Genomic DNA, 26492 nt, shown 5'->3' on the forward strand with positions numbered 1-26492 from the left:
TGTCAGATTATTTTGGAGCTCTCTTACAATTGAGCGACCGTTGCTGAATATTGATGAATAGTGGATCATACACATGCTGTAATTGAAGGCGTGCCAGATTCACTGCCGTATGGGCGAAATAATCATGCATATTTAAGACAGGCTTTCAACTGTGTTGTAACGACTAGATGTCCAATAAAGAAGTGCGCTGGACTTTCTTTTTTGTAGGTCATGCACAAAAATGTCATAATGGTTTCGACTCCGATAAGTGTAAAGAAATATTGTAAAGTTTTGGCCACTCGACGCCATTAGACACTGTTTTCGTTCACCAGCAGCTCTGCTCATTATACATGACCATTTGTTGAGAATAATAGTGTTTATACCTATCGCACAGACTGTACGATCAACGGGAAGAGCAATTTAGTTCACCTTAAGAAAGCCCAGCAAGCCTTCAGGAATAGGTAGCTTTTGATGTATGAATGTGCAATGCGACCACAAGTTATGCGATAATTTTGCATATAGATGCCACAAGCTAAACCCGTCCAACTGTGTAATAATTGTCCGAAATGTCGAATGAACTACAGGTTCTCCTCAGCAAAGCTCAAAAAAAAGCAAACGAGATTGAGACAAGGTTACAAGTGTACGCAATAACCATTACCTTTACAAATACATTTGATAGCCAAGCAAGAAACACAACTTACACAAACAGTGGAATTCTGATGAGAAGCGATGAATAGAACAGAAGTGTCAATGAATTCGACCAATACAGTTCCTTCCAGACATGCTTCAGCACGAGACAGTAGAAAGAGCACGGGCTGCTTGAACTTTGGCTGTAAAATGAATGAAAATAAATTGATCGCAGTTTCCAGATATTTAGAAACGTGCTCCGAGCACATCTCGCACATCTTTCAAGTCGGTAGCTCTGTTGGCGGGCATAACTTTGCCCCCCCCTTCCCCTACAATATACGTAAGATCTGTTGTATACGTTACAGATATTGAACTTGTTTGCAGGGATTGGAAAGGTGAAGTGAATGCCGGTGAAGCAAGAGGTCCCGGGAACTGCAGGTATGCTTGAATGTTTTATTTCATTAGAAGACATCCCGTGTGAAGCCCGACGCCTTGCCCTAATGACCCAAAACTACCCGTTTGCCAGAGCGTGCCCTGCTTTTTTCTATTCAGCGTTATTGAGCTGTGAAATTTCTTACATAATGATTGAACGGATGTAGAGTTCATCCTAGCACGCGCAACAAACGGCCCTGAGACCTTTTATCAAACAAGTCGTGCATACAATACTTTAACTTTTAGTATATGCACCACTCACAGTTATTTCAAAAAACATTGTCGGCTCAAATGACACATAAGCCGTTAACAGAATTATTACAATCAATATGTCATACATGAGTATTGGAATGCGTGAGCGCATGCGTATGCTCAAGTGTCAGCTCAGCTTTGTTCTGTTTAGCAGTTGTAGCAGTCATTCAGAATACTTACGTCTGTTTTACAAATTTTTCGTACTCGCTTTCTCTGTTTAAAGTGCAGCGAGCTCGTAGAGTGAGCCTCGGTATATCTTGTGTGACCACTTTTGAGCGAAAAAGCGTGTTTCTAAAGTGCCTGCGTTATGAAAAAAACGTACACGCACTAAATAAAACAACATATGCATGTAATTATTTTTTACAAAACACACCCAGCACAACTAATAATGAATAACTGTCTTTTGTCATATAAGGTAAATATTAGTGCTACTCAATGGTTTCAGAATAAATAATTCAAAGCACTTTTGAGATCCTTGCTGCTTCCTCCTTTACTCTCGGGTGGCACTGCTAGGATTGAGAGGAGGGTGCTGTTAAAGTATATCTTTAGACATTAAAAGTTGTTGCGAAGTAATATACCTCAGCGCTGTTGATCTTTGCGGTGTTGAATAAAATTCAAATAATTATTAGAGTTCCTTAAAAGGGGTTGTTCTTTAATTTGAACTTGCAGAGGTGTTTTTCTTAGATGGTGTGGTTTTGCTTTAGGATAACTCATTTCTGTGCAAATATTCGGTGAATCTATTTAAATACTTACTTGTACGCAACCCTGAGAATAACATTTGAAAATGGAGAATATCCGTCCATGTCTTGCTGTTTTGCTTGCTGAAAAAAGTTGACGAAGATGATTATAATGATTGAAGATACTTTTCTAAATGGTATGCCGGGCAAGTGTCGGTATATATTATTAAAACTATCTCCCCTCGGATTCAATATAAATATTTTTATATCCGTTTAGAAAGGAATTACCATGCATATACTATTACAATATTACAAAGCACTGCCTTTTTAGCGGAGCTAGGCTGATGAACTCGATGTGCTTGCTCAATTATTGTGAACTGTAGTTCATGAAGTATTATTCAAGAAAGGATCCTGAATTATGCCAAGTGGTCGTAGGTTTTAGTTGTTTGAATACTGCACTTTCTCAGAGGTCAGCAACTGAAATATTTAAGTTCATGGCGACAAATGCTGGCTCACTGTTTGCAGCTTGTATTTATTGCAATTGACGTGTCATTAAACTGCAGAAGCCTCTTCTCGCCAGTACTAAAGGTCACCCTGTAAGCTTCGTATTTGCATGAACGTCACGGCTGAACCCTAAACCACGCTTCGATTGGTCGTAATAATAAGCGTAACTCGGTAAAAGTAACCTAAGCAAATATTAGATGAGAAGAGATATCTTCCAACACATAGTAATTTATGTAAACATTTTCATTCTCATGTGGGGTTTAAAGTCCCAAAACCACCCTATGATTACGAATGGCAAGCGTTCTTGGTGCACGTAGAGAAGCAGGAACGTGGCAGTCGTCTACAAGGCATATTTTACAGGTCACTTCGCAGTTTCTTAGCTCCCGTTTGTAGGCACTCAACCGTCAAGTAATGAATATAGAACACTCGGAACTTATGAGCCAGAGTCACTAACACAGCTGTGTTGCCCGCTATACTACCAGACATAATTTCAATGTTGACCTTTTCACGGGCATTTTATCACCCATACTCCCCCAGTCATGTGGCCCCCCATCATGTGGACCCCCAGTTTCTCGTGTAGAAGGTTAAAGTTTGCATAAGGCAGCACGTTTTGCTTAAAACCTTTGAGAAACTCTGAAATCAAGTTACAAAAGGTAGATTGGTTTCTATAGAATGAGAAAAAAAAGCTTCCGATGCGCTCTTGTATTTTATCTCAAGTGCTGTTTTCTGTACATGCACGCAATATCCAGCTGCAAGACAAACCAATTACCTTAAGAAATTAAACCCACAAATCTTTGCTTTTTATGGGGGTATAGTGTAGTGTAAATTCATGACCGTTATCACAGGATTTAGTTTTTAGAGCTAAAAAGGATACTCTAAGTAAGTGCTAGTGAAAATCGTTTTGAATTTACGTGTGATAATGACGCTTGTGTGTCAGCCAAACAGCATAAAAATTTTATAGCTGAATGGGCCATCTTGTGCATTCAATTAAAGATGGTAAAATTTATTAGCAGTATGCTGCTTAAGCATTTTCTTGCAAAACAAAACAACCCTATATAACCTAGACCTTATGAATGCCATTGTGTACAGTGAAACTGTCTTTGCCCAATACTGTAAGGTTGTGTACATGGCTCACTGATTCAAAGTACGTTCTACACCACGCAAAGACAAAAAATAAATTATTTATTACCTTGGAACTATGTTCAGACCGTGGCAAGTAGGCAAAGCCACACAGCACGAAGTTTCCGAAAGCCATGAAAGTGCTGCACATCAATACGATGCTCTTCTCAGCTAAGTAGATGCGAACAATGGATTTCGAAGACTGGAACAAAAACCTATGCATTATTGCCTGGACCATCCTTGAGAAAGTGAGAAAGAACATTATTCAAGGTAACTGTTAACGTAGGGACGTTTTTGTTCTTTGCTAATATAACTTTTATTTTAGTTTCACGCGCTCTAAGATGGCACAGTAAACCCTTAGAAGAACGAGTTCAGGAATGTGTCGTTGGCCGCCTGATGACGTCTTGTGTACTCAGAGTGAAGAACAGTACGGGAAACATAATACAACCTCATATTCGACTTATAATAATGCATTCTAAGTAAGGCGCTCCTGGTGCGCATACCTGCAGAAATTTAAACAAACTAAGTGTGGGTTTGAAAAACAATTTTCCGCAGAACACTGATAAAGTATCAGAAAAGCAGCTTATTACTTTATAGTGTAGAAGAGGGGTAACATAAAAGTGAACCTGCCAATTTAGAGTTGTTTTGTGACAGCCGGAACTCGTTCGCTCTAAGCATAGGGTTGAAATTCAGTATAGTGTACTTCGATAAGTCAATTTCAATGAGTCGACCACTCATATGATTTAAGTTTTTGAGAACACAAAGAAGACGCTTACTTGACAGGAGTACGCATGTTCTATCACTTCCAGCCAATCGTTTATGAACGCCGAAAGAATCATGCCATGAATGACGCATAGGATGCCGGGGACACACGCTCTTCTTAGTCTTTGCTTAATGTATATGACACATAACAGGACCTATTGAAAAAAAAAGAAATAAGAAGCTATTAAAAGGATAAGTAAGAGAATTGATTACAAAACTTATTATTTAATGGACCTTAAAATCAGGAGATGTCTATAGGCGCCTCCCATACAAGTCGCAGCAAGTGGTATGATTGTTCCAAGCGAGTTCTCATTAAGTGCGACTTTCGTATTTGGCTGGCGTCTGTCTAGGTTTGTTATTATTGTATTGAAAAAGTGAAACTATGCCAGTATGAGCTCTATATATGTACTTGTAACTATAAGAACAATTGCTACCGTACTGAAGTGAGGTGCAACTTCAGCCTATGCCATAAGTTTCGGCACGTGGTTCCCCCTGCACACGACGGGGATCATTAAGTTTAACGCTACAAATGAGAACAAAAAACGCTATGCATACAATGGCTGCATAGATAACCCGGAACCACACTTTTTGCACACTGTTTTTATTTTTTGAGTGCAGGTTATATGGTGCAAAGTGCGGCATATAAACTGTGTATAACTGTTCTACCGAGAGGGGCTGTCGTGGTCACTCCGCCCAATTATGCTCACTTACTTGTGTGACCGAAAACACTACTGCATATATAGAGTAGTTATGTTGCTTTGCCTATTTGATAAGTGTCATTGTTTTTAGGTATTAAAACTTGAATAGTGCGAAATTGATTATAGTTCATGCTATCTCAACAAGATTTGTATGGCGAAGTACTTTGCTGGAAGTAATAGCTTCGAAGGAGGCACTGATGCATGGTGAGCAATCATAGACAATGTGTTTATAATATTGTTGCGATTGTACGACGCTTCAGTCATACACCGTCCCCGTGCGAACAATGCTCTCGCACACCTCAGCACCGCTGCTACGCGTCGCCCTGCCCTATACCAAACGCCCATACTCGGAAAACTGAGCAATGTAGCTTCCTTGAGGTGACGCTGCATTGAACCCCCGACTTGAAAACCCTCTGCTCCCCAAGACTACAGACGTCTATTTCATCGCTGAGGAAGTGGATGGCCTGCCTATTTCTGCCCTCATTTCCACAGGAGCGCATATTTAAATTATGAGTACTAATCTCCGTGCATGGCTAAATAAAGTACTTACACCGCTTGAGTCCCTATTTGTGCTTTTCGCCACTGGAGGAACTGCGGCTGTGCTCGGAATGTGCACCGCACGCGTGAGCGTCCCCAACCACCAAATTTCCGTTACGTTTCATGTTCTTGTTCACCATTCTCACGACGTGATCCTCGCACTCGATTTCTTGTCTTACCACTATGCTGTCATTTACTACTTCGCCGGTGTCGTACAGCACAAGTTGCCTTCATGTACTGTCTTTGTTCGGCTGCCATCATAAGCACCAACCTTCTTTGCTGCTGAACTGTGCCCGAGAGTACCAGGTGGTGATTATGTGGTGATTTTATCTCCGGGAGTTTTGTTGGCGCGGCACGTGTCTTATTCTTGCACAGTTGCTACTATTACAGCGAACAAAATGTGCCGTCCCTTTTTGAACTAAGGACACAGCCCTAACGCTTACCCCAAGTCAAGACTCTCGGCACTCCGTCGTCATCTAAACATAGCCAAATATTGTCTGTGGCACACTAATTGCCCACTGTTGTTTCTTCAAACCCTCATAAGAAAGATGCAGCTGGATCTTCAGCGTTGCACAACAGTGCAATGAAGCTCATTTTGACAGACCTTTTGACTTATCAAAGAAAAAACATTGTGAAATCCTACAGACCTACTCGGAAATATTAGATTTTGATTGTAGGCCGTCAGGTTGGACCTCGGAGGCCAAGCACCACACAGATGCTGGTGATGCAGCTCTGACCCACAAGGGTCCTTGCCGATTGTCCCCATCAGAGCGCCAAGTTATTCAACAAAAGGTAAAAAAAAACGATCACAAAGGTCATTTGTCACGGACGGCCATTTTTGGCGACACCGCGTCACGGCAATTAACGGGCGCCGTACTCCCCGACTGACCGTGAGAAACGGCGGCGCATGAAAGGGAGCCGAGAAGTGCAAAATGGGGTGCTCTTCTTAGAACGTCGCCGCCGACAGTTAATCCTTTTGTAACTGTGGCGACGTCTGCAAGGTCGTAGAAGGCCGCGGTATACCCCGAACAAGGATTAGACTACAAGACACACCGGCTGAGAGCCAAACGTTTGACCGTTCCCACGGGGAAAAGCGTGGGAAACGCGCTGGTGGCCAAGCCGTATGACAACAACCCGACAGGTTGTCACTCTCGCTAGTTGCGGGCCCTCTCCCAATTAAAAAGGGGTGGGGTCAAAATATTTTGGGGCGGAGTTTCCATCAATTAGACGCACAGGATTGGACCCATGTAGAGGTCTCTTGTCCCCAAGGAATAGAGCGAGGAGACACGAGGGGGATTTAAGCGCAGGATTTTGCCCTGCTAGGCAGACTAGTCGCTGACCAACATGGTGTAGAAACAGATCAACAAGCATCTCTGCTAGAAGTTTTTAGTGTGGCTCTGTATCGGCTGGCCACCTAAACTTAGCTGTTCGTCTAGTCGTGACGCGATATTAACGTCTGCAACGTAGACATCGGGACTTCGCCTCGAGTTAGCTCAACCTGCTCGAAGTCACCTGCAAGCACTAGCCTCCCGGAGCCACCAGCGTTGCAACACCGCCGACATCGCAGTCGTGTCAGAACTCTCTTCGACTTTTCGCATCCGATCGTCGGGGACACAATGCTGCCGGTCATCACACGTATGCCTTCACCTGTTCATATCTTCGAACTTTCTCCTCCGTCGTTCTATTCTTGCTAGTTTGTGTGGTTTGTAATAGTTCTCTCTCGTAAGCTGATTTATTGTTTCTGTTATATAATTCTTTAGTTGTATCAAGTGTCGATGTATTTTGTTAGTTGTATTGAAGTGTTGTATTAGATCCCGTGTGCTGCAATATCACTAGAGTAAAGTTGTTTTGTTTTCTCACGTCTCTGATCTCTTCACTGTCTCTGCTTGCGTACGAAACGAACCAACCTGCTGTCATTCCCGTCGCCGACTTCGCGCTGGCGACGCTAGAGTGGCAGCTTGTAACATCATTATTGAGCTTTTTTCGAGTCCGTGGGCGTCCCCGGTAGTGCTAGTTAAAATAAAGATAATACCTGGCATTTCTGAATGGTATATCATCCCTTACACCGAATCACTAAAAGTATACATGCCCGCTGCCCCACATTGGTAATTCTTTGGACTCACTTCACGCACCAACCTATTTTTATTCAATAGGCCTGCGCTCCCGTTACTGGCAAATCGGAGTAGACAGCCTAGACTGTGCCAGGACTACCTTTCTAACGCCTCACAGTGTCTACCAGTTCAGAGTTATGCCGTTCGGCTTGTGCGATGCGCTGGCCACGTTTGAGCGTACGGTAGACACAATATTGCACAGCTTTAAATGGTTCATCTGCCTTTGTTACTTAAACGACATCATTGTGTTTGCGCCAACCTTTGAGACTCCTCTCGACTGACTTTAAGCACCAGCAAGTTGCCATCCTGGGACACCTCCTCGACTCATCTTTTATCTGCCCCAATCCCAACAATGTTCAAGTTGTTCTAAAGTTCCCTGTACCAACTTGCACCAAACACACTCGCACTTTTGTGGGCTTGTGCTCGTATTTCAGACAATTTGTCAGAAACTTTGTGGACATGGCACGCCGTAAAACTGATCTTAATTAGAAGGACTTGCCATTTATGTGGGGTCATCATCAAGACACTGCTTTTTTATGCCTCATTACCTTGTCGACGACTCCACCAATTCTCGATCACTTCTACGGGTCCGTGGCTACCGTTGTCCGCACTGACGTTAGCGGCTACAGGATTGGCGCTGTGCTAGCGCAATGCAATACGGTCATAATGAAGTCCTTGCTTATGCGATTCTTTATTTTGAGGTAAGAAAACAAATCCTCGTCCCGCACCATAAATATATAGCAGGCAGCCGGTAGCTTTGTCCTGTTGAACAAAATAATTCCATTACTTAGAGTGAATGCCTGGCAACTGTATGAATAGTTGGTGAATTCCACTCCTTTTTATAAGGCCGATATTTCACCGTGACCGCAGATTACCATGCGCTATGCTGGCTTTGAACACTCAAGGATCCAACAGTGCGCCTGGCTCGCTGGCCACTCCGGCTTCAGGAATTCACGTACACTGTAGTCTACAAGTTCGATTTACTAGGTCCATAATGTTTACGTTGGAGTAGCTGACTAGAAAAAATGCTTCGTGCTTGGGTTTATATTGTTTTGTCACAATTATGATTGATATAAGTCTATTGTTGAAACTTTTTTGTGCCTCGTCTATGCTTAGACTCTACCGTATGGTGCCCGGGCGGCGCCCCTTATATTGAAAATTTAGTGAAGTTACACAAAACGACCTAAACAGTCGACTACAAAGCTAAGTCTTAAGGTCTATAATGTTTACGTTCAGGTAGCTCTATTTGAAAAACTGATTTCTGCTTGTAAGTGTTTTATATTATTCTGTCAACATTATGCTGAATTTGAGTTTACTGTTCAAACTTTTTTTTTCGTGTCTCACACATGTTCAGACTCTACAGTATGTTACCCGACCGTTAAGTCCTATAACATAAATTGAGTGGCAGAAAGTGGTATAAAGCTCCATAAAGAATCAACTACAGAGCTAAGTTCCAAGGTCCATAATAACTGCTTTGAAATCGCCGACAAATATAAGAGGTTTTTGGTTGAAGGTGTTGTATATTATTCTGTCACAACTTTAATTCAATGTTAGTCTGTTCCTAAACTTTCGCGTTTTGTGTCTCACATATGTTTCGACTGTACCGTACGTTACAAGAGAAGTGCCCCGTATATAGTAGCCTTGAGAACGGACATTATGGACGAAGAAACCTCGTGCTTTGCCCCTAACGCTCAGAAATCATCAGTTCACACGGCTGCCCACGTATTTTAGTTGGGAGTTAAAAGCAGCACTGCTACGTACTACAGCAAGACAACCCAAGAAACACCATAGCTTGCCATTACCCTAACATATCATATTTATCTTGCAACATAGAACTGATGTCACTCAAAGTTCATTTTAGTAGCCAAGCTTAGGCACACAGGTGCTTCTATACTAGATGCAAAATCTGCCGGGGCTACTTACAATGATAAAGAAAAACACGACTTCGAAGGCGATGTCAAACACTTGCTTCAAAGTCCAGCTAATCCATCCAACGTCGTTGAACAAAACATAGTATATTTCGTACACGAGCGCTGCACATGTTCCGGCACACGATACCTATAACAATAAATATATACGTTAAGTGCTTTAACAACAATTCTGCTAGCCATGGCTGCGCCAGCAAACTGTTTTACAAGAGCTAGGATATTTCATTCATTGTAATTTTACAAATATAAAAGAAATGACTGGTGCTAACGAGACGACAAAAAGAGTGCACTGGCTACGCGAATGATGTGTACAATTGTGAACACCTTCAGCGTAAGCATGGGGGTGAGTTCCGTACAGCTTTAACATCGGCGCTTTCACACAGCAATGGGATTTTCGGCATATGCGCTGAAGAACCGCTAACGAGACCGTGTTTTGATTGCGCGTACCACGTCATCTGAATATAAATATACACATTAAGTGTACATTGTTGCTGAATATTTAAAAATATATCACAACCACAGGGCAACTATTATACAGCAAATAGAGCGAAGAATGAGAACACTGAGCGTGAAAGTACCGGTGTTTTATATATCAGAATAGTAGGAATGTAATTACGAAAATAAAGTTCACATAGCAGGCATATAAAACTGTGCAAATAATTTACTGCTTTGAAGCTTCACACTTTTACAAATAAAGAAACAAGAGGTGGAATAATTATTATTATGCTGTCAACGTACGCAAGGAACAAAAACGACGTTATTTTTATATTCAAAGTCAATTGACATATATCTTTGGTTAATTTCATGCAATTTCAATCTTTTCAGAAGAAAATCAACTTAGGCAATTTATTTCACAATATCCAAAACTTCTTTGTGGTGAGTTGCTGTTGTGCTAGGAAAATAAGATCCTTAAAGCACGAAAAAATGCTAGGAATATGAGGAGGGAGGTAATTAAAAGCATGATCAAAGAGAAGCCTTGCTTTTGATATAAGTGAGCAAACGAATGAGCTGGATTCGTCAATATTTTGGAAACTTACATGACTATTACGTACCGCTACTACTGACTGTTCTAGCAAAACAGGGCACTAATTTCTCCTTGTATAGGCTGTACTACATAGTATAGGGAACACAAGCTCACGCAAGGTCACAAGAATTGAGACGGATATCTCGAAAGAGACAGAAGAAAAGCTTGTCCCAGCAATCACGCTTGTGCCGCGAATGTCCATCACAATCAGGGCGTAGTGGCCGACTGTAAAAGCCGATAAGCTTCAGCCTCGGCAGAATCAAGAAGCGGAAAATAGGTCATTCAAATGATTAATGAATTGTTCATAACGCATGGGCTTGTTAACCAATACGTAACACCTGAGGTTGGAGAAGCTTACAGAAAGCAGCGCCAATTCAGTGATTCTTTCGAACAGGAAAGTCATGAATACCGTAAAATCAAAGCCTTGTAAAATGAGATTCAGCACACGTGGCGTACTACTCTTCATTATGCATTCCCATTTTGTGTAATTTACTTTGAAATCTTGTACTTACCATGTATGCAATGTCCATGAGAGTGTACAGAACAACTTTTTGTCGAGTGGATGGGCCGGTCTTGATAAGTTCCAGACTGGCCAGAATGGCACATGCTAGCACCGCCAACTTCACAGATTGGCCAATATTCAGAGTAGTCATGGCGTCAGAGCTGAACATTAAAAGAAAGAACAGACGCGTGCACGAAAGGCCAACCTGCCATTCTTAGCAATACTTTGTCACGTACAATTCTTTTATTCCTACTTATAAAGTACTTACATTGTGCACAAACATAAACTACTCACATTTTGCACATTTATTTAGCGGTCGCAGTGTTTATTTCGCTATCCAAATTCTACTAAGTACCACTGTAATAATCCTTATGTTTCATAATTTACTAAAGCTTGCGTGCTTTTGTGTAACTATGATTGCAAAATCATAACTGTATTGATGCTATATGATGTGTCAGTTTGTTGTTTGTTGATGTCCGTAAAAACTTCGCATGTACAAACTTTGGTATGCACGTTATTTAATAAAAAACTGGTCTAACTTATTGAATACTTCTAATTTTAAGTATTACTCTTACGTATTTAGAGCTGATGTTCTTCCTGCGATAATCTCTGATGAGGTTGGCAGTATGCCTTGAATAAAAGATAGAGAGTTGAATAAACTAATAAGTATGTCTAAAACTGTTGAATTTCTTTGATTGCTGTCCTTCGGTGCAACTTGCTACATACTTTAAAATCATAAATGTGGAGGAGCCACACAGCTTTTTTAAATTTTGAGTTCTAAACTTACGACTCCTGCGTAAGCTACGCTGATGAATTAGTCTTATTATCACCTTGTTTTTGGCGCCATAGCTCCCTTAAAACTATTGGTATGGATGCATATAGGTCTATGAGACGGAAAGGGAATTGAAATGCAGCTTTGCTTGCCTTTCATCAAATTCTTTTGCTTTGAAGAAACTAAAAAAATATATTGGTGGCATTGTAGTACGAAAGCATGTTACACGAACATCAGTTCTCCATTTTTTGCGCAAAGGAGCCTTGAAGATTTTGTTCTTAACAGGTTCTCGCCCTTGTTCACCATGAACTAGAAGTTAATAAAAGAACGAGTGCCCAAATCAATGGGTTTTATTATTACCGCATAAGAAGTAGAATTCTAACAGCATGCCTTTGCGTTGAGTTTGTAAGAAGTACCACGTAAAGCATGTCGTAGGCTTTAAAGTACCGCTTTCATGTCACAATCCAGAAACATTTCCTTTTAAAAAATGAGACGAATCAGCATATATATCAAGATACTTAGTATTGTAAGCGTGTTAATGTTTCAATAAAAAATATACAATTACCGTCAGGCTTTACTGGGCCCATTAACCTGTTTTCGTCAGTTCAAAAAGCCCTTGCAGCTGTGCACGAGTGTTCGCTTGGAAATTCTTTACAGAATATTAGTAACTGGCAGCATGAAGCATTAACGGTAGAAAATTCACTTCTATTAAAATAGAAGCCAACATAGGACAAGCTTAGAGTTTGGAAATACACGTGAAGCACACGTGCAGGAAGGACTTCAGTTGGCCGTACTTGAGTCTACACAATTACGTTGTACATTAGCAGCTGTTCGATCTATATTGCTGCCTTGTTAGCCATCAATCAGTACAACAACGCAAAGAAGCTCGCGCAATCTACAGAATTGAGCATGAAATCCCTGCTTTTTTATGTGCCAGAACAAGCTTGTTTGCCATTCTAAAGTCAGTTCCATGAACACACTAAACAGTGGCAACGAAAGGATCTGTAGGGTCATATGGGTTCCCAGCAATGTATCCAGACAAGTAATTGCTAGTCGAAAAGTAAAAACGAAATACGGGCGCTTAGAATTGTTAGGGCTGATATTCTCGTATATTTGACTTCAGCAATTTTTTCTCACTCCAGTTCACTATGTGAGGTCTTTATTGATGTTACTCTCAGCCTTTAGGTTTCTAATACAACTATGAATACCTTCACCGCGATTTATTATGTGGAATGGGATGCATCTGAATTGTTAGAACATTCGTGTACTCAAGTGTATGCGTGAGGTAAGAAGTCTCAACTTGCAAGAACTATTCTGGCACACTAATATAGAGTTAGATTGATAAGAATTAGTCTTAAAATTGTCTTCATTTCTCTGTTGTGTCTGTTTTCGCATGCCCCGCAAGTTTATCACAAAAATTCACTAAGTACAGTATTTTAATTACAGTTTCACTTCGGATATCTAATTTCAAATGTATTCAGTTAGTGACGAACACTACTGCCCTTATATGTTCTCTTTTACAAGGCAAAATTGTTTGTCGTCTTCATGCATCTCACATCTTATTTACCGAAAATAAACTTCTTATGCTCGATTGATTATCCTCGCTCCTGAGATTACCTCCATACAGAAGTTGATTTTTAATACTCTTCTTAATATGTACCAAAATTACAATGTGCCCGTGGTGTTAAATAAAAAATTGTGAATGAATCGAGTACTGTCTGCTCAATATAAAAATAACTTTTTAACTAACGACTTGCGCGTGTCCATACCACATGCTGTCTCCTTATAGTTAATAATAAAATGACTGTTTTTTTTTGAGTACAAAGCAGAGAATGAAGAAAGAAAAAAAACGCCCCTTCCAGTACTTTCCTGGTTCTTTCTTTTGTGCTTGTGCAGTTCGCTACCGGCTCCATGAAAGGGAATCCTTTGAAATGTCTAGGTTTGATAAGTTTTCCTTTAGTTTCTACCAAATACAGCAATATATAGGGCAATCATTTTTCTGTACATGACATGATACTGCACTAAATACTGAATATCTTCAAGAATTACTGAAAGATTGGGGCGACATGCGATTCATAAAGCGAGTGATTGCTTGAATAAGTGTCACCACGTTAGTTACCGCAAAGCTTTTAGCGAGCACATCTGGGCCTTCTCAAGGTATGGTGCCAGACAAAACTCCTAAACACCTTTGAATCTGCATTGTACACATGAGCGTGAATGATTTTCCCTTCAGGCTCGGTAGCCAATTAGGAATAAGCGTGTTTGATCATAACGGCAGTAGTTGAATTTCAATAGATGCGAAATGCCTTAGGCCCATGTCCTTAAATTTACCCTCAGAATCATGTTCTCCATGTGGTAAAAACTTTCAGAGCCCTCCGGTGATGGCGTATCCAAAAATCTTATTGCAATTTTTGCATGAGAAACCCCTAGAATTGTAATTAGCTATTTATATGTTTGGATAAAACGTAGAGATATGTATAAAGAGAAAACTCAGTGCGTGTCCCATCTTCACATTCTTTGCTTTGTTATTCTCAAAAAGTTACTTCGACGTTTGTTAGGCACAAGAAGAGAAGTGCAAAAAGAATCTGTTCAGTTAGGCTCTAAGCAATACCATGGTATAGGTAAAAAGGGGGGGGGAGAGCAGCCAGTACCACACGTTGGCACCAACAATTTCATATTGCTGCATGTTCAAGTTTTTCGTCTGAGAGGATGCATACATAGTCAAGAATGAATAGTGGCGTGGTTCGATAGCGATGCCCTTGACTGCCCATCGATAGCGACGCCCCTCTCTTCTGCTCTGCCAAGCGGTATAGTGACAGTTTAGGGCGTCGGAAGAAGTGGACTCATGACAAGGCGAATACCAACGGCAGACGTCGTATGGGCGAGGAGAATAGAAAAACGGGCTCCAGTTTGAAGCGTCCAAGTGCTGCGACAATAGCGAGAGACATGGCCAACTCTGTGGCAGCGGAAGCAGATTGGTTTGTTGTCTGCAGTTCTCTGTTCCGTCGGACTGCGGGACCTCGGAAAAAAATATGAGTCATAGCACGGCGCATTCATTGTCATCAGTCTGCAGACAGTGCAGGCAACCGGTGGAGAGCTGTAGCCATCGACTACGCGATGCGTCACGCCATCACAAGAGCTCTTCCCACAAGCCGAACCACAGATGTCGCCGACTTCCTCCTACAAGACGTGATTGTGCGCACGAAGCTCCATGCCTACAGACCATGGCCTGACCTTTTTATCGGAGGTCATAGCCGACATTTGCACTGCTGTGAAACGAGGTACAAGCTCTCTGCGTCATACCATACGCATACCAATGGACTTACGGAGCATCTGAATCGAACTCTTACAGACATGCTTGCGAAGTATGTTTCTTCCAGCCACTCCCACACTGCCACTCCTTTGCTGTACGTGACAGTTGCCTACAAGTCTTCGCATCATCAATACTCTCATTTTTTGTGTCTAGAACCAATATTGCCTCTAGACACCGTCATCCCATCTCCTGCAGTACCAACCAGCGAAAAAACCAAACACGCTATCACTCGGGCCACCCACGCACGCGAAATCTCCCATGCTCGCCTTCTGACCTCTCAAGAAAAGCAACGGCGTTTGTATCATCAACGACACCACAACGTGCCTTTATCGCACAGTTCTTCGGTCCTGCTGTCTCTGACCCGTGAAGTTGGCTTGTCGGATAAACTGCTTCTCGTTACACAGGTTCATACTATAGTCCTTGGGGCGGTTACTCCTTTATAATAAGAAATTGTCCTTTTTCCCCATCGCCTTCATCTGTCCTATGGGTCACTGATATTGCACATGTAGCGTTATTGAAGCCATATCACTCTCTCAGTGACGTTAACATTTAGATACGCCAAGACAGAGCTTCTTTCGCTGGGGATTATGCTACATGCATGCATATGCGCATATGTATGCATATGGGTTATAGTGGCGTTGTACGGCTGGCATCTGCAGGTTTCAGCATTTGTAAACTTGTAGCGTCCCCTCGTTGGGCTCCGTGGTGGGTGGCCACCAACGCTGCTGAACAACAATAATGAAGACATGCATGGAGCATTCCCACTACTGTCTGAACGTACCGGCTTAAAGCCGGTACGCACCGATGATCTCACCAGAGAAGGATTGGCCACCCTGGCGCAGTATCTGGCCACCCCCTCCCGTAGGCATTCGTCAATTAACTCACGGCCCTCAGTCCCCACCAGCTGCGGAGCAACTGACTACGGCGGCGGTCAGATCTGCAAAGCAGCAGAGGGTGCTAGAAATCTCTGGATACGGACAGGCCACCATTGGAACTTGAACTTAGCAACGTTTAACGTTAGAACGTTATGTAGTAAGGGAAGTCTAGCTGTATTATTCGAGGAGCTAGAAGGCATTAAATGAGATATAATAGGGCTGAGTGAGGTTAGGAGGCCAGATGAGGCCTATACTGTGCTACAGAATGGGCAGGTCATTTACTATCGGGGCTTGGCAGACAGAAGAGAACTGGGTGTAGGGTTCCTAATTCACAGAAACATAGCTGGCAGCATAGAGGATTACTGTAGCAATAATGAAAGGGTGATAGGCATTGTAAATGAACTGAATAAAAGATACAAAATGAAGGTAGTACAGGCTTACGCGCCTACATCCAGCCATGATGACGCTTCAGTTGAAAGCTTCTATGAAGACGTGGAATCGGCAATGAGTAAGGTGAAAACACAGTATACTATAGTAATGAGCGACTTTAATGCAAAAGTAGGGAAGAAGCAGGCTGGAGACCAGGCAGTAGGAGATTATGGCATCGGCACTAGAAACACCAGAGGAGAGCTACTAGTAGAATTCGCAGAACGCAATAATCTGCGTATTTTGAATACCTTCCACCGAAAACGAGAAAACCGCAAGTGGACATGGAGGAGCCCTAATGGCGTAAATAAGAACGAAATAGACTTTATAATGACTGCACACCCAGGAGTCGTGCAGGATGTCCAAGTGGTTGGCAAGGTAAGATGCAGTGACCATAGAATGTTACGGGCTCGAATCCCCCTAGAATTGAAGAAGGAACGACAGAAACTGATACGCAAGAAGCCAATCAATGAGCTAGCACTGAGAGGGAAAGTACAGGAATTCAGAGTGTCACTGCAGAACAGGTACTCTGCTCTTAGCGAGGAAACCAACCTTAGCGTAGATACAATGAATGATAATCTGATGAGTATCATCACGGAGTGTGCAGTGGAAGTTGGAGGCAGGGTAGCTAGACAGGACACCGGCAAGCTTTCCCAGGAAACGAAGAACCTAATTAAGAAGCGTCAAATCATGAAAGTGTCAAGTACAACAGACAAAATAAAACTGGCAGAGCTTTCGAAGTTGATTAATAAACGTAAAGTATGCGATGAAAGAAGGTATAACATGGAGAGAATTGAGCACGCTCTGAAAAACGGAGGAAGCGTCAAAGCAGTGAAGAGGAAACTTGGGATAGGCAAAAGGCGGATGTATGCACTAAGGGACAAAGAAGGCAAAATAACTGCCAATATGGATAGGATAGTTAAAATAGCGGAGGAGTTTTACAGAGATCTGTACAGTAGCCGAGACAACCACGACCTTAATACTATAAGAACTAGCAGTAACCCAGACGACACCCCACCGGTAATGATAGAAGAAGTCAGAAAAGCTTTGGAGAGCATGCACAGAGGCAAAGCTGCTGGTGAGGATTGGGTAACATCAGATCTGCTGAAAGATGGAGGACAGATTGTGTTAGAAAAACTAGCCACTCTATTTACGAGGTGTCTCCTGACGGGAAAAGTACCAGAGTCTTGGAAGAACGCTAACATCATCTTAATACATAAGAAAGGAGATGACAAGGACTTGAAGAATTACAGGCCGATCAGCTTGCTCTCTGTAGTATACAAGCTATTTACAAAGGTAATTGCTAGCAGAGTAAAAAAAACATTAGAATTCAATCAACCAAAGGAAACAAGCAGGATTTAGAACATGCTACTCAACAATCGATCACATTCAGAATATCAATCTGCTAATAGAGAAATGCTCAGAATATAACCAACCACTATACATAGCCTTCATAGATGACGAGAAGGCGTTTGATTCAGTAGAAATATCAGCAGTCATACAGACACTGCAGAATCAGGGCATCGATGAAATATATATAAACATTCTGGAAGAAATCTACAGGGGATCAACTGCTACCATATTGCTTCATAAAGAAAGCAACAGAATACCAATAAAGAAGGGTGTAAGGCAGGGGGACACAATCTCCCCAATGCTATTCACTGCGTGCTTACAGGACGTTTTCAGAAGCCTAGAATGGGAACAGTTAGGGATAAGAGTTATTGGAGAGTGCCTCAGTAACCTGCGCTTTGTCGATGACATTGCATTGCTGAGTAACTCAGGGGACGAATTGCAACTCATGATTACGGAGTTAGACAAGGAGAGCAGAAAGGTAGGTCTTAAAATTAATCTGCAGAAAACGAAAGTAATGTACAACAACCTCGGAAAGGAGCAGCGCTTTGCGATAGGTAATAGTGCACTTGAAGTTGCGAAAGACTATGTCTACTTAGGGCAGGTAATAACCGCAGAGCCTAACCACGAGATTGAAGTAACTAGAAGAATAAAAATGGGGTGGAGCACATTCGGCAGGGACTCTCAAATTATGACAAGTAGATTGCCACTGTCCCTCAAGAGGAAGGTATATAACGGCTGTATCGTGCCGGTACTTAGCTACGGAGCAGAAACCTTAAGACTCACAAAGAGGGTTCAACTTAAATTGAGGACGACGCAGCGAGCAATGGAAAGAAAAATGGTAGGTGTAACCTTAAGAGACAAGAAGAGAGCAGAGTGGAATAGGGGACAAACGGGATTTAGGATATCATAGCTGCAATAAAGAAGAGGAAATGGACATAGGCCGGGCATGTAGCACGTATACAGGATAACCGCTGGTCATTAAGGGTCACCAACTGGATTCCCAGAGAAGGGAAGCGGGGTAGGGGGAGACAGAAGGTTAGGTGGGCAGATGAGATTAAGAAGTTTGCGGGTATAAATTGGCAACAGCAAGCACAGGACTGGGTTAACTGGCGGAACATGGGAGAGGCCTTTGTCCTGCAGTGGACGTAGACAGGCTGATGATGATGATGATGATGATGATGATGCATATGGCAATTTTTTGTGGCAACGCAAGTGTGCCCGATGAAATGAATTAAGGTCTGTCTCCACTCAGCCGCTGCTTAACCAGTGACGCTACAAATGCTGCTCATACTATGTTTTCTGTACAGCCTGGTCGATCCTCTCTTCTCGCACCTAGCAATATATATAGTTATTAAAAGAAGAAATGTGTAACAGCGATGAGTTAATCTTGTCTCTACGTTCTGACTCCGTTACCGTATCACATTTTTAAATATGCAAACACCGTCACACTACATCCTGTTCTGAAAGAGCTCAAGTAGTTGAGAAATGGTTCCTTTTACCCTACTTACGAAAAGAAAAAAACTAATTCTATTGCATTCACTCATCACGGCTCATACGAGATTATAATACAATTTGTACTATGAGGAGCACTTACCTTAGCGCATTCATTATGCACTGAAGGTACATAAGAAGAACGTCAAGAACCTGCTTTACTTGTGTTGCAGACGAGCTGCGACGTATTGCACACCAGTGCGAAATGTGATATTTGCCACACTTCAATTGTATATTTGTCTACATCGTTACGGCGCGACTTTAATATAATGCTGTTTGTTAGGGAAATATACACCGAAATAAAGAGTGAAACATTGGTTGTGGGGGTGTTTGCGCTAATTACTTCCGAGCCCCTAATGTCTAGACGTGTCGAGTCATCAGTCGTTGTGCATCTGGTTCTTATTTGTCATAAAAAAGCCGGAAGCTGCCTCGCACAATGTGACATGTACGACTTCCAACACCTGCACCCCTATTGCTGTGCGTAAAGTGACGTAGACATTAACAAGTACCTATGCCGGCTGCATCGGGAAAGTCAGTCATATAAGGATCTGACTCGTGGCTTTCCCCAATCCACCTATTACTTAATGGCTAAAGTTAAGCGCAATGAAAAAAATCTGCGACAATGTAGTGCAAAAAAAAAGCTTGCAGCAGTGCCGAATCGACAGCGCATCCGCTTCCAGCGTGGGATATACTCATCGCTATTCGTAGGACTGGCTGGAAGCTCACTGCTTTTTCTGTGGGGAAAAGAAGAACACCAACCTGGCACCTGGTTATTCATGATAATCATTCAAACCAGCGGCCAGACTACGCCAAATCGAGGGCAAATACCTTTACCATGTGACGCCAATCAGGCCGAGATTGTTCTCTGCTGCCACAATATAGCTGCAAACTGAATGTCACATGCCCACAAAACTTTCTGTCTTCCCCTCACGCGTTTACCTCCTCCAGAAACCTATTCATTTATCCTTAACGACCAATGTTCATCCAGCTCACGTGCTACGGGCATCACCTGATTGTTATGGGCACAAAAATTGAAGTTCGATCAGCTAAATTATATCAGTAAAGGATTCTTGGAGCCCCTTATCCCACTTGATAAAATATTTCAGCGTTAACGATGGCCGAAAATTGCTGCCACCGGGTAATAGTAAAATAGGCACACGAACGTTTTCAGCACAGAGCTTGGCGAAAAAAACAAAGAACGCAGTCAGTCTACCGAACAACTATGGGGCATGGAACACTGGACAAGCAGACCTAAAAATATGATGATTTTTTTAATTTTTTGTGTATTTTCTGTGCATAGAGTTTTTTTAACCAAGAACGGCAACCTTAATCGCTTATCTGAAAGTCATTCCGCACCTTATCAATGGAATTTATGGAGGACCTTCAAATGTGTTCTTTGTCATTTAACACATTCGCGGATAAGAAATAAAATCGCAGCTTTTTTTAATCTAAAAATTATCACTATTTGAATCAGTAGCAACTGCGAAGATGATGCACACTTTGCTAGTTGTAACATATGTGAGGCTACGCCTGACTTCGGTAAGCTTTCGGAAGCGATGCTTGATGCTGCTCATTGTCTTCGGATACATACGGCCAAGTCCTGCCTACGCAGCTCTTTTGTTTGGTCAAGTTATACTCTATTGCATTAGGCTACTCTTTCAGCCTAGCGCTACAGGGTAGTCGAATTGATGCCCAGCTACTAGGTCAATATTATCTGGGTGAGAATCAGTTCAGCACTTTCTTTGCCTTGGCCACTAGTGAAGGCACACACAATTTAAGCCATGCTTTAAAAGAACCGTAGATTCAAAAACTGGGCGGCCTTCTTCGATTCTCTTCGTTTTCTCCTTCTATGTTTCTCTGTTTTCTGTGTTCTATTTAAATTTTTGTTCATGCTTATTCCTGCTTTTCATTTAATTATTTGTTCTGTCTCGCTCTTTCAATCTTTTACTCAATTAGTTCCCCTTACCGTTCTCTCTATGGCTCACTAGCCCTTTCTGCCTTCTTTCTCACTTCTCTTCAATTTATTCTGCCCTTTTCCTCTTTCTTTCTCTCTTCTTGTTCATAGTTATTGCATACCAGGCCCGACCAATCGGCACACGTGTCCCAGGAGCAAAGATGAACAGTAGCATGAGCAGGAGCCGGTCCGTGGTGATCACTTTTTCTGCTCACCTTACTGCGGTTGCACCGTTGAAAGTATACCCTGCCAGCTTCAACGATCCGCCATAATTTTACGATCCCTTTACATTTAAGATAGCCCTCGCAGACTGGAAACATAGTACCTGGGCAGCCAATATGGAGCATTGCGCGGACTGTGTTGCGGAACGCATCATTTTCTAAAATATGTCTTATGCCTGGTGAGTCACATTGAGAACTTCCACAACAATCAGCGCAGAAATGCACAATTAACGTTTGACTATATTCCGTTTCTTGTCAGGTTGCCCGTTTCTGCACTGGTTGTCGAAGATGCATTAATTACTCACTAGCTCAATGTGAAAGCTTGTTTCTGCATGATGGAAATTGTTGTGTTCTTATTATCGATATTGAGAAGTGCACAGCTGCCACTAAACAAATTTTTGCCGAAGTGATTGGAAGTATATATATACAATACGCGCATCAACACACACTTGACGTTTATTCTGGTTTTTACAGCGAAAGTTTTATATGGCTATGAGAGACGAAAAAAAAATCACAGCATGTTCATGGAGTGAATGATGATGACTGTGCGAAGCCTCAGTTCGTCCGTCAGTCCGTCCATCCATCTATCCTGTCCGTCCGCCCATGCCTGCATCTCTCTGTCCATCCATGCATGCATACGTTTGATTGTCCGTCCATGTTTGCGTCTGTCCATCCGTGCGTCATCCGTACGTCCATCTATTTGTCTGTCTATCTGATTGTACGTCTGTTTTTCTGTCTGCCTGTCTTATCTGTCTGTTTGTCTGTCTGTCTCTTTGTATGTCAGTTTATCTGTTTTTCTGTCTGCCTGTCTTCTCTGTCTGCTTGTATGTCTGCTTATCTGTTTATCTGTCTCTCTGTTTGTATGACAATGAGAACGAGACGCCACGACCCTCCGCGCCTTCCGCTGCGGTTCGTCCATGCCCAACAATGATCTGACGTGTACAGCGACGATCCAGGAGCCTGAGAGGGGCACTTGTTCGCCACGCACCCAGGCACAGCTATGCAGTTGCCAATCGGAGAGTAGCGGTACAGTGCCATCTAAAATATCCACACTCAACTGCAGTTTGCAAGTACTTCTAGGAGACAGTGCCATCTATTACACTGCTCGGGAGAGACTGCCAGTTACACCAGACGCGAGACAAGGTAAGAAAGCATTCACTCCTAAAACCGCCCGGCAGCGGTGTCGTAAGTGGTCTCCATTATCTGTGTTATCAGTTACGTCGTTCTCAGCGTCGTACCCAAGCATGGGCGCCATTGGCTGTGTTGTGAGTTAGCTCCCGAGGTCAAAGTCGCGCAACAACGTGAAGTTGCAGTGTCAATGTGATGATTGTGGGGGCTCGTTTGCTGAGGCGAACGCCAGCTTTTGGCAGGACTTTCTCCAGCGACACTTTGGCTTTGTCTGCGACGTCTGTGACCGCTTGAGGTTCGGGAACAACCACAGTGATTAGTGCACTGCGAAATGCATTTCGACCACTGAATACACTCTTCCATGACCATAACCTTGTGAGGCACAATGTGCGGCATGTGAATTAAACACTGTGGTAAACCCAAGTGTCCAACCTCATAAAGAAGCACCAACATGAAACCAGTAATTGTGAAAGGCTTCAGTGCATCGCAGGCTTGAGTCCACTGCTAAGCACCGGGGCCAAACATGTCAGCTTTCGCTAGTTAACAATTTGGATGGACTGGTTGGGCTGTGATTTTTTGTGTGCTACTTTGCTGAACTTTGATGAACTACTTGCTGATTGAGGATGGCCTAAGCTATTATTAAAAGTTTTTTTTACAAAATACAGTAAATTCTGTCTTCCTGTAAGAAGGCACCTGCATGCTAAGCTGAATGAAGAACACTGTTATAGACAGAAATTCTAACACTGGCTGAGCTGGAAAGGAGCCAAGCGAATAAATGTGTCGTCATGGGGTCATGACGTGAACGACGGGAACAGACTCCAGGTCGAAGAAGAATCTATTTATTCGGGCGGAACATCTGGCCACACAAAAGGAAAGTAAGACACTGGCACTCATAGCGGCTAACAGAGCGTCGGCTGTCGATCAACTGACAAGCGGCAAATGATGTCGCCATTTATACACTTGCCATCGAATATTGTAGTGTTATCGCAAGTGGTGACGTATGTTTCAGAATAATCTCTTATGTTCTCAAAGTGGGCGTAACCTTAACAAAATGATCTATTGCCATCCTGAAGTTTCTCGGTTAAAGTTATAGCTCGCTCGTGCTTAGAAATAACTGCAAAACCAATACCTGCAAGTTCGTGTTCTACAGGCAGTACAAGTCCAAGCACTGAGAGTTTGCCTCGGTCTGCCCAGATGTACGTCAACAGAGGCAACAATTGCAATCTCTGGCGACTATCCGATACAAACTCACATTGTTGTAGAAGTCCTGAGAACGCACATCAGGCACTTCGCACGTGCTCCCTGTCATCATTTTGCATTGTTGCCTTAAGAGAGGCGCCAAGCATCGTTCACTAAAATCATTGTGAAGTACAACGAGAAACTTCCCCCGAGTTTCACTTCTGCATTTAAATCATCGATAAACCCTTGGTGTCTTATTCGACCCACAGTGCAAGACAGTGTACCAGGGATCCGGAGAAAATCTGAGCTTTCGTCGCCCGTGCTGAAACAACTGTCTCTTCTTCTTTTGCATGAGAAATATTCAGACAATATACATATATATACCGATGGCTCCACGAACCGCCAGTGCTCGTCAGGTGCAGTAGTTGTCCCAGAAACAGGTGTTACCATCAGCTTTAGGACTGACCACTTCACGGCATCTACAGCAGCGCAACTAGCTGCTTTGCGCGCTGCACTTTGTGTGGTCAATCGGAAACCACCACAACAATGGTCGATTTTTAGCGACTCAAGGGCTGCCCTACAATCTGTGCTCTCAGCACGGCGTTGCGGGCCTTACGAAAATCTTCTTTTCGAAATTCGACGCCTTCTCCACACTTCAAACGAGAAAGGGCATAATAAGATGTTTCAGTGGCTGCCAAGTCACTACGGCGTCATAGGGAACAAACATGCCGTTACTGCCGCGCGGGCAGCTCTTGAAGGAACACGAGAAGAAGCCATACCACTTTCGAGGACCAATGCAGCAAGTAATTTTCGATGACTTGCGTGTGAAATACCGTTTTCACTATGGTGCCCACCAAGCAACGAGACAAATCTTCAACAACACCTGTTCTCTTTGATGGCTCTCCGCATGCCAACTGGGCTCGACGGAAGAGAAGCCACGCTTCTTCATCACTTATAGCTCAGAGTGGCATTTACTAAATCGTGTTCTTTTGTTATAGGAATAGCCGACAACGCTCTCTGCGATGTCTGTCATTGCGAAGAGACGCTAGACCACATTCTGTGCGACTGTCTGCTGTATGACATCTATAGACAGTCACTGGCGTACGTTTTTGCGCGGATCGACAAGAGCCAAACGTCTATTTTGTCAAGTGCCCGAAAAAAGACGTTGCAACAGACGGCGACAAAAGCTCTGTTGAAATTCCTACGTGACACGGACTTGAACAAGCGGCTGTAACAGCGCTGTCGCACACCGTGAAAGACAAGACTGGACTATGATAGAGTGTGCGCGCGTGTGCTGCCGAATGTGCTCTGTTTATCTCTCTTCCCTCTCTGCTCTATATCTTTCAGCTCCTCCATCCTCCTCTCATGCGCAGGGTAGCAAACCGGCTACTTTTAGGGTGGGTAACCTCCCTGCCATTCTTTTCCTTTTATTTTCCTTCCTTCGACTAATGTATGCGTGCTTTTTGCTGAGAATTATTGGCAGTGAAAGGATGCGATATCAAAACCTGAGGACGAAACGTGGCATTACCCTCCTTTGAAAAAGACATCGTCACGATGCTTGAAAAATACGAGAGCAAAATGCATGCAAAAATAACAAAAGCAAAAAGTACAACAAATAGGCATAAGCAATAAAGCACAATTATAGAAAAACAACAAATAATATAGTCATTATGTTCCTTTGCGCACATGAAACAGTTTGAGGCGCACGACATGGACGAGTTCACGTCGTGCACGGCACCGTTGTGAGTTCGTGATGCCGTCGGGGACAACCTCGTAGGGGAGGTCACCGAGACGTCGAACTACCCAATATGGTCCCAAGCACCTTCGCAGAAGTTTTTGGCTCAGTCCGCGTAGGCATACCGGCGTCCATACCCAAACGTGGTCACTGGGCTGGTATTCTATATACGTAGCTTCGTCGAAGATTGTAATGGTGACTGTCCAACCTCTGCTGATTTTTGATGCGCAGGCGGGCGAGTTGCCGAACTTTTTTGGCGCGCGGAAGGTAGACGGTGACGTCGATGTTTACTCCGTCGCTGACGTTGGATACGACGGCATCGAGTATCGTGGCTGGGCTCCTTGCGTACACCAGCTTGTACGGCGTCATCTGCATCGCTTCTTGTACGGTGGTGTTGTACGCGAAGGTCACGTACGAAAGGATTGCATCCCATGTTTTGCGCTCGACGTAGACGTACATGGCCAACATATCAGCGATGGTTTTGTTGAGACGCTTGGTGAGGCCATCGGTTTGTAGATGGTAGGCGGTGGTCCGGCACTGGCTTGTCTGGCTGTACCTCAAGACTGCCTAAATAAGGTCTGTCGTAAAGGCCGTACCTCTGTCCGTGATAAGGACCTTTGGAGCTCCGTGACGCAAGATGTTCTCGACGAAGAATTTGCTACCTCGGTGGCATTGTCTTTGGGCTGAGCCCTTGTTTTGGAGTAGTGGGTGAGGTAGTCAGTCCTTATGATTATCCATTTGTTTCCGGAATTCGACTACGGGAACAGCTCCTGTGAGTCCATGCCTATTTGCTGAAACAACCGGCGAGGTGGCTTGATAGACTGGAGAAGTCCGGCTGGCCTAGTAGGCGGTGCGGTGTCTTTCATCGTTGAAAGTCTCGACATGTCCGGACG

At 43.1% G+C, this 26492-nt stretch overlaps 1 protein-coding gene across 1 annotated transcript; it reads right to left on the reverse strand.

The window, feature by feature from the left end:
• Window positions 1–1466: 1466 nt before the first annotated feature.
• On the reverse strand, window positions 1467–26058 carry LOC142784768 (uncharacterized). The gene is made up of 7 exons (XM_075883268.1): window positions 25808–26058; window positions 11163–11313; window positions 9622–9756; window positions 4367–4507; window positions 3661–3792; window positions 2044–2111; window positions 1467–1590 (listed from the first exon to the last, which is right to left on the reverse strand). Exons 1-7 carry the CDS (start codon window positions 26056–26058, stop codon window positions 1467–1469), a joined length of 1002 nt encoding a protein of 333 aa, XP_075739383.1.
• Window positions 26059–26492: the final 434 nt, after the last annotated feature.

Source organism: Rhipicephalus microplus, unplaced genomic scaffold (assembly GCF_043290135.1).
Source record: "Rhipicephalus microplus isolate Deutch F79 unplaced genomic scaffold, USDA_Rmic scaffold_15, whole genome shotgun sequence".
In the NCBI taxonomy this organism is placed as follows: Eukaryota; Metazoa; Arthropoda; class Arachnida; order Ixodida; family Ixodidae; genus Rhipicephalus; species Rhipicephalus microplus.